The 9,618-nt window shown below is 39.6% G+C and overlaps 1 protein-coding gene across 1 annotated transcript; it reads right to left on the reverse strand.

Moving 5' to 3' along the window:
- Positions 1-21: 21 nt before the first annotated feature.
- On the reverse strand, positions 22-4,367 carry LOC147522238 (Leucine-rich repeat protein kinase family protein). The gene is made up of 2 exons (XM_086592085.1): positions 4,069-4,367; positions 22-3,406 (listed from the first exon to the last, which is right to left on the reverse strand). The coding sequence occupies exons 1-2, from the start codon at positions 4,130-4,132 to the stop codon at positions 168-170; spliced, it is 3,303 nt and encodes a 1,100-aa protein (XP_086448211.1). The 5' UTR covers positions 4,133-4,367; the 3' UTR covers positions 22-167.
- Between the last annotated feature and the right edge of the window lie 5,251 nt (positions 4,368-9,618).

Genomic DNA, 9,618 nt, shown 5'->3' on the forward strand with positions numbered 1-9,618 from the left:
ATTTTCTATGTGAGCTTTGTGTAAGGCAAAACTTTGTACTATTCAACTCAAAGAATGTTTTGTGTACAGAGAAGAATTGTAATATATAAAAGAAAGAGAAACTGTATACATATATTTGTGTAAGCTAACTAAATCTGATGATGTATTCACAATTTCAAGGGCTCTATTCAAGCGTCTTTAGTGCTTTTGGTCGGAGATGAGTGTATGAATTCCTTTTTATTATCATCGTTAGAAATCTTGATCAGCATCAATAATACCTCCTTCATATTTGGTCTAGCCTGTGGTGCCTCTGCAGTGCAACGCAGTCCAATCTTTAATAATTCACATATCTCTTCTGCACCCTCAGTAAGCCCATGTCCAAGAACCAACACTGGAACCACTAGACTCAATCCTTGCCGTCCATTATCTCCAATGACTCGTCTAGCCCATTCTAGCAGACACTCTTCCCCTCCATCCACAGCTCGCCTTGCAGTTGCCAACTCCATTGCTAGTATTCCAAAGCTATAAACATCACCCTTCGTAGTTGCATGCCATGTGTGTCCATACTCAGGTGCCACGTATCCTACTGTTCCAGCTACTATTGTGCTCACATGGCTTTCTCCGGCACCCACCACTCTAGCCAGTCCGAAGTCTGTAACATGAGCTGTGCCTTCCCTATCTAATAGAACATTACTAGCCTTCACATCACGGTGAACAATTGCTGGATAACACTCGTGGTGGAGAAACACTAAAGCTCGTGCTACACCAATCGCCACTTCAATACGCCTGCGCCATGTCAACCTCATCCGGTCTGTCAAAAGATCCTCCAAGCTCCCTCCTTCCATGTATTCATACACTAATAGCTTTTGTGATCCATTAAGGCACCATCCATATAGTGTTACAAGGTTTGCGTGTGGCCACCCTATATCAGTACTACTCAAAACTTCCATTTCCGCATGAAACTCTCTCTCCCCTTCAGGACCTTCTCTCTGTAGCTTCTTTACGGCTATTTCTCTTCCATCGGGCAACATACCATGGTAAACAGTACCAAATCCACCCTTCCCAATAATCCTTTCTTCCGAGAGGTTCCGTGTAGCCTTCAAGATATCAAAATATGTAAACGCTGTTTTGTCCAAGCGAATAATCTTTATGGAATCTGATAATAGTGGTGATGATCCACAGGAACTAGATGCTATGTCATGGCGGTATTTAGTGTCTTCTAACAGAAAACCTGGTGGGCCTGCTGGTTGTTTAGCAACTAAGCAGAATATGAACGAAAGAAGTCCACATACTAAGAGTGTAAAAGTTAGTATCAGGAACACCAAGAATGCAGCCATACTTGTAGGTTTTCTTGATTTTCCACCAGCATTTGTGATTGACGGGGTCCCTGCACCGCTGTTGTTCCGAAGAGATAGAATTTGTAAGAGTGGGTCACCAAGAAAAGAGTCACGCTCAAATGTTGCTAGCTGCCCAGTCAATGGAATCACTCCTGAGATTAACGGATTGTAGGAGACATTGAACTTGCTTAGCTCAGTCAAGTTGTTTAAGCTCGTTGGAAACACTCCAGAGAAATTGTTGAATGACAAATCCAGATTTTGTAAACACTTAACAGTTCCAAGTTCTGATGGAATTTCACCAGAAAATGCGTTGTGAGATATGTTGAGCACGACGAGTGGCATCCTCACAATTTCTCGGGGCAATTTACCAGAGAAATTATTCATTCCCAGGTGCAATAGACTGAAGTTCTGCATCCGACCAACCTCTGGGGGAACTTCACCACTTAACTGATTTCCAGAGAGCTGTACATATCCCGAGATTTGTAGTGTTCGGACTGTTGAACCACCGAGACAGATTTGGAAAACGCCATAACCCTTCAGTAGCTTGTTCCAAAGACTTCTGCAACTCTTCCTTGTGAGGAGAGTGTATACAAAGCTGAAAGGTGGATAGTCCGCAGGGAGCCACCGCCTCATTGCTAAGCACTCCCCAGAACCAGCGGGGCCCTCTTTGCTCTGCCTATTCAACAAGAAAGTTGAAGTTATATTTATCCCAATATTTGGGAGTTGGGGTGGTATTTTTCCAGATAATTGGTTGTTGGCAAGGTTTAGCCATAATAAGCTTCCACAGTTTCCAATCTCTGGTGGAATTTCTCCAGTAAGCGAATTATTGGCTAGCATCAACCACAAGAGCGAACTCAACTTTCCCAATGTTGGAGGAATTGCTCCAGTTAGCATATTGTAGGAGAGATCTAGAGCTTGGAGGCCCGAGAGATTTCCAAATTCAAAAGGAATATTACCTGTGAATTGGTTATGAGCAAGGTACAGGTATTTCAAGCTTGACATATTTGAGAATTCAACTGGTATTGCAGTAGAGAAGTTGTTGTAGCTGAGGTCTAACCGACTAACATTCCCCAGTTTCAGAATTCCCGAAGTATGTATGCCTCCTGTATATGAGTTACTGTGCAATACAAGATATTTGACCTGCATAAACCTTCCGAAGATTTCCTGTATATCTCCTCCAAAACCATTTCTGCTCATATCTAAGAACGACAGGTTGCTACAGTTCAATAGAGATTCAGGAACCTCTTTGAAGAACTTGTTCTTTCCTAGTACCAAGACTTCAAGATTAGAAAGTGATCCTATACTGGCAGGGACTCGGCCAGTGAAGTTGTTTCCCCATAGGACTAATGAAGATAAAGATATGCAGTTTGCAATTTGTTCTGGAACCTGTCCATAGAAATGATTCTCCGATAAATCTAAAACCTTCAGATTGCAACCCTGGGGAAAAGTGGACGTCAGGAGTTCGCCCGTCAGGTTATTCTCTGAAACTGAGAATTCTTGTAACCTTGGGAAGCCTAACCATAACTGGCCAGTGAAATTATTTGAGCTAAGATCGAGATACTGTAATGCAGGACAGTCATTGAAGCAGTTATCTATCTTTCCTTTGAATCTATTCGACGAAATATTCAGAAGGATCAAGTTTTGGCACATAGCTGGGAAACTCAACTGAACTTCACCAACAAGCCTATTAACAGTCAGGTCAAGTGCCTCTAAGCTGTTTAATCCAGTCAAGTTGAACTCTCCTTCAAGTATATTGTGAGATAAATTTAGGTGCTTGAGCTTACTGCATCCATTTAAATCATCAGGGATCACACCACCAATTGTGTTCGCCGAGAGATCCAAATCTGTAAGTTCAGTTAAAGCAGAGAAGTTTCCAAACATGTTGCCAGACATGTTGCAATTGGACAGATATATACGGGTGACTCTTTCATTATTACAGGTAATATCTGGCCAGTCACAAGGATTCGAATTCGTGTCACCCCATCTCACATATCGGCCTCGGTTAACTTTGTTCTGCGACAGAAGAAATGATTTGAGCTGGAGTAGAACTTCTCTGTCTGTCTCTGGAGTATTTCCAGAAACTACTTGTCCTGCCATAAACAGAGCAAGTTTTTAGAAAATCCTAAAAGATGGTAAATTTTTTTGCTAAAAATATATTAGAAAACAGAACAAGAAAATCTACAACTGGCTCAATGTGTGGACAACTCACAAGTAACTTCTAACAACAGAACTCTACTATTTTGTCTGTTAATAGTCTACTCGAGTGAATTTTAAAGAAGATTAATTTGAACACTAGAGTATACCAAGAAACTTGCATTACCAATAAGAAAAAATAACAATTAAGAAGCATGGCATAGTTCAGATTTTGTGAAAACTTATGAGAATTCAGAATGACTAACAGGAGGTGTTAAATGAGAGTTCAGCAAAAGTAGCTTCCATGGAGAAAATTTCTCCTATTTGGACTAATGGCGCGAAGCATATATAGAAAATTTCATACAAGATTAGTGAGAAGAACTCAGGAAGAATTCCACCAGAAAATGTTTGAAAAAAATCGGAAACAAATTATAGTAACTTGAAATTTTGAACAGTGGCTAATTTCAAAGTTTAAAATCACAGAAAAAAATATATACTCAGTCCGTAATGAAACCGCCTAACAGAATCACAATCATATCTAATAGTAAAGAGTTACTGATCTCATTTAAAACAGGCTTGCCAATCAAAAAAAAAAAAAATATTAGAACTGTACTAGTACCTGTGATCAGAAGGAAGAACATGATTGCATAGAACCCGCAAAAATCCCTTTCGCCTTCAGACATGATTCCTAAGCGTTTTAAGCCTTTCTCTTCACTTTCAAAGAATGTTTATTCACATGTAGTTAAGAAGATGTCTTCTTAATATGAACACCAAACAATTTTCTTGCAAAACTCTTATGAAGATTTTCATAGAAGAACTAAAAACTAGAAAAGTCTATGAAGAATATGGAAAGAGAGATACGCGCGCCTGCAGTGCAAAGACTGAAAAACGAAACTTGGAAGAAATGCTCGTCGTTATAGTTTTTTTTTTGTCCTTTTTCATATTCATATTCAAAGTTGATCATATTATATATTTATGTTATTTAATTGACGTTTTTTAAATTGAGAATATATTTACCGTTCTCATTTAGTAGGAAGACTTTTGGTACAGAAGATTAGAAGATTTTGAGGGTGAGAAAAATATACACGCGGTTCAAGCCGCCCATCTTGACCACCCGTTTATGGTTCAAGCTTAACTGGCTGCTCAAGGTTTTCTTAGTTTCTTTGATGGACTTACGGGGACCAAATGACCAATACATTTTATTTCCACATCTGTTTCTCAAAATTCCTTGCATACAACATACGAGCACTAGTAGGTCCCAGCTTGTCACACACTGGCTAGTACATTGACAAGTACGTTCAACTGTTCAAGCTCGGTTCAAACAAGCGCAAAATATGTTCAGATTGGGCGAGCCAGAAACGGGTACTAGTCGAGCTTCAATAAAGTTCAAGCTCAGCTTGTGTGTTAAATGGCTTCAATAATTTGTAACACGAGTCACTTATCAGGTAGTTTCTTGTCAAACATTTCACAGTATTTTAACTAAAAATCATGGGCCATAGTGCCATATTTTAACTTAAAAACATTTAGAGCGGCCTTATATTTCCTGCCATACAAAAGGGAGAAAATAGAGACAAACTCACGAACATGGTGTACAAAATATGAATTCTATACACGTGCATAAGGGGCACATCCTAACGTTGGAAAAAGATTGAAATCATAATATAGCATTTTAAAGGTGTTCAATGGCGTATCATGAAAGGGAAGTCTACAAAGTCTAAAAACTCTTTTATTCAGTCTCGACGATAAATCCTACCAGAAATCAACTAGGATGTCCTTGTCAGCGGGTGACACGAAGTTTGAATATTATGTTTCTTATTACATTTGCTTGACGAATTTGGAAATCGGAACTAACGGTCATATACAATTTGGTTGAGAGTATTATTGGGAAAACGATACCAATCGATCCATACTAAGATAGTTTGCATCTAGACAATCTACTACTCCAATAAAAATATATAATTTTTCACTACAACCAATAACTACAACATAAACTATGGGTATAACTATCATAAATAAACAATAGAAATATAAAGCAAGTAAAACATATTACAACACAAAGATGTACCGTGGTTCGACCAATGATGTCTACTTCCATAAGAGCTAATCCTTTTATAAGTATAGGAATGAAGATTACAATCACTCCTCTCAAGTCTCTCCACTTTACTAGATCACTCATATCTTTTTACAAGCTTTTCTCTTTACAAGGATTTTTTCTCAATTTTGATTGCTTTCAAAATTGGGTTTCTATTCAAGACTTGGTTTTCCAAATCCTAACTTCTGTTTTTATAGTAATCTGAAATTTCGTAGCGTCAAAAATTTCGGTTTCTTTCATAGAAAAATCGAACACGAAATGTTAAGGCATGAGCTCTGGCCATTTTGGCAAGACCAATTTGATGCGATCGCAGCGCTCTTTATTTTTCCATCCCAAAACTTCAGTAGACGTGTTTCGTGAGAGGCTGAAAAAAAACTAGCACCTTGGTCACGGCAAGGGTGCGGGCGCACCTTGGTCACGGCAAGGGTGCGGGTGCACCTTGGTCACGGCCAATTTGAACGCGAGCGAGCTCAGACCTCTTCACACGAACAATACCTATTTTTCTCTTTCTTTCTCATGTGAGGAATAACTCCAACAATCTCCTCCTTCTGAACAGTGAGGGTGGATACCTCCATGCATTCCCAAATCAACAGGAGGAGTGTGTTACCATTCCGGTGGTAGCATAACAAATATCAAACTTACCTTTCGGTAAGACTTTGGTCATCATATCCGTCCTGTTCTTGTCAGTATGAATATTCTCAATACACAAATGTTTGTCTTCGAGAACTTCTCTAATCTAATGATATCGCACATGTATGTGCTTGGATCTAGAATGAAAACTCGGATTCTTGCTAAAATGGATGGCGCTCTAACTGTCACATAGAACTACAAATTGTTTTTGCTTTAGCCTTTGTTCATCGAAGAACCTCTTCATCCATAGCATCTCTTTCCAACACTCAGTGGCTGCAATATACTCGACTTCTGTAGTGGAGAGGGCAACACATTTTTGCAACTTAGATTGCCAAGAAACTGCTCCCCCTGCAAAAGTAAACAGATAACCGGAGGTAGACTTCATCGAGTCAATATCACCTGCCATGTCTGCATCTGTGTAGCCTTCAAGCAAGGTCTTACTTCCACCAAAATATAAACACACCTTGGAAGTGCCCTTGAGATATCTCAATATCCACTTAACACCTTTCCAATGCTCTTTACCCAGATTTGACAGAAAATGGCTTGCCACACCAACGGGTAATATCCGGTTTTGTACACACCATTGCATACATCAAGCTGCCCATTGCGGATGCATAAGGAATCTTTTCCATTTGACTTTGCTCATCCTCACCCTTTGGACACATATCTTTGGTCATGCGGAACTGGCCACCAAGCATACAACTGACTGGCTTCGCTTGATTCATGTTGAATCTCTTCAACACCTTCTCAATGTAGCTTTCTTGAGAAAGCTACAACTTCCCACTCTTTCTGTCACGAGTGATCCGCATCCCAAGTATCTACTTTGCTTGACCCAAATCCTTCATCTCAAAGGATTTACTCAAGTCTTTCTTCAGCTTGGATATCTTGTTAATGTTCTAGCCAACTATCAACATATCATCCACATACAACAAGAGTACTATGAAATCCCATCTTAAAATTTCTGAACAAACACACAATGATCGGAAGCGGACTTCATGTAGTCATGTTTCACCATAAAGGAATCAAACTTTATGTACCACTGTCTCGAAAATTCTTTCTTAGTTTGCATACCAGGTGTTTCTTGCCTTTGACCTCAAACCCCTCTGGTTGATTCATGTAGATATCTTCTTCAAGATCTCCATGAAGAAAAGCTGTCTTGACATTTAGTTGCTCAACCTCTAGATTCATCCTTGTGGTCAGACCCAATACCACCCTGATAGAAGTCATCTTAACTACATGAGAGAAAATTTCATCAAAGTTAATACCTTTCCTTTGACCAAATCCCTTCATAACAAGGCGAGCTTTGTGTCTTGGATGTGAATTATTCTCCTCATGCTTGACTTTATAGATCCACTTATTCTTGAGAACTTTTCTTATTTTCGATTTCTCAACTAAGTCATAAGTGTGATTCTTATGCAAAGAATCCATCTCATCATGCATGACCTTCAACCACTTCTCTTTGTCTGTACCTTCAAGAGCCTCTTGATAGTACATATGTTCTCCATCATCAGATAGTAAAATATACGTATGTGGTTGGTACCTGGTTGAAGCTTGTCTCTCTCTGTCTGACCTTCTTACCCCATCTTCTTGTGGCTCAGGAGGATGCACTTTATTTTGCTTAGGTGGTGGTTTATGCACTTCATCTGCATCTTCTATATCAATAGGTTCTATCCCATCATGAGCAATAGAATCATCATCATGAGCTTCAAACTCATGGTTATCTGCATTCTCAATGCTTTCTGCATGTTCCACAATATGAACTTCTGGTTCTAAGTTAACAAGATCATCAATGAAAGCTTCTAGCTTCTCACCATTCTCAAAGTCTGTTATTGTTTGGTCTTCCAAAAACATAACATCTCGACTTCGGATTACCGTCTTGTTGATCGGATCATAAAGTTTGTAGCCAAACTTCTCATCCCCATAACCTAGAAAAATGCACTGCTTGGCTTTGTCATCAAACTTGGATCTCTCATCCTTTGGAATATGAACAAATTCCCTACACCCAAATAACCTCAAGTATCCATAATCAACATCTCTGCCTGACCATGCTCTCTCTGGATAATCACTATTTAGAGGCTTCGAATGCGATAGATTGATCACATGTACAGCTGTGCGCATTGCTTCTACCCAGTAACTCCTATGTAACTTAGAGTGAGACAACATGCATTTCATCCTCTCTACAATGGTCTGGTTCATCTTCTCGGCTATATCATTGTGTTGCGGTGTCTTGGGAACTGTCTGCTCATGACGAATCCCATGACTCTTACAATACTCTTCAAATGGCCCAATATACTTTCCCTCATTATCTGAACGAATACACTTCAAAGGCTTTCTTGTCTCTTTTTCCACCATGCTATGGAAAATCTTGAACACGCCAAGTACTTCATCCTTAATCTTCAAACTATATGCCCATACCTTTCTTGACGCATCATCGATGAAAGTCAAGAAGTACAAAGCTCCCCCATATGACTTCACTTTTATAGGACCACATAAATCTGTGTGTACTAGCTCAAGGACATTCTCCTTGCAGTGAGAGGGGAATCTTTGGAAAGACACCCTGTGTTGCTTTCCAACCAAACAATAAGTACACCTATTTAAATGCGTACCTTTGATGTTTGGTAGGGCCTTTTGTTTGGCAATAACTTCCATACATTTTTCTCCCATATGACACGGTCTCTTATGTCATAGTTCGGAGGAAACTTCTTCTTGTGCCGTATTTAACTCTATTTTACACAAACTAGCCTGTGTCTTGTAAAGCGAGCAAGTTTTCTTTCCTTTGGCTACTACAATGGAACCTCTGCTCAGTTTCCATATCCCTTTACCAAACAAGTTTTAAAAGTCATCATCATCTAACTTCCCAGCAGAAATTAGGCTTAACCGAATGTCAGGGAGATGTCTTATATCCTTGAGTGTCAAGGTGTAGCCGATATTGGTTTCTACATGAACATCACCAATGCCTATAATCTTAGAGACGCTACTGTTATCCATCTTTACCTCAGCAAATTCACCACAGTTGTAGGTAGTGAAGAATCCCCTGTGCAGTGTGACGTGATAAGATGATCTTGTATCTATCACCCACTCTGTATCCTAGCATGAGGTACTAACACAACACTCACCATAATCTGACACAATTTCTATTAGACCATCGTCTACTAGTGCGGTAGTATCTCAGCCTATACTTCTGTTCCTCTTTACCATGTCTTTATGCCCTTGGTGGCACAATAGTAACATTATTGTTTATCTGCCTTAGGAGTTTTAGTTTCACCCCTAGATTTGCTTCTGTCATCACCTCTAGAATGAGATAGTTTTCTGCTCTTATCTCTCCCCCGCTTCTCTGTGACAAGGATCTCTGAGTGAGAGGAGCTGCTTTGTGAACCCCTTCTTGTCTCCTCATTCAACAATGCCCTGGTAACTATCTCTATGGAAATAATTTCATCCTTAGCGACT

This window comes from Coptis chinensis, chromosome 1, assembly GCF_015680905.1.
Source record: "Coptis chinensis isolate HL-2020 chromosome 1, ASM1568090v1, whole genome shotgun sequence".
Classification (NCBI taxonomy): Eukaryota; Viridiplantae; Streptophyta; class Magnoliopsida; order Ranunculales; family Ranunculaceae; genus Coptis; species Coptis chinensis.

Bases quoted from the DNA above. Each gene is read 5' to 3' on its own strand.
- LOC147522238 (XM_086592085.1), bottom strand. From the start codon at position 4,132: ATGTCTGAAGGCGAAAGGGATTTTTGCGGGTTCTATGCAATCATGTTC. The intron at 3,407-4,068 runs GTACTAGTACAG...TGTTTATGGCAG, and splicing joins GTTCTTCCTTCTGATCACAG to GACAAGTAGTTTCTGGAAAT.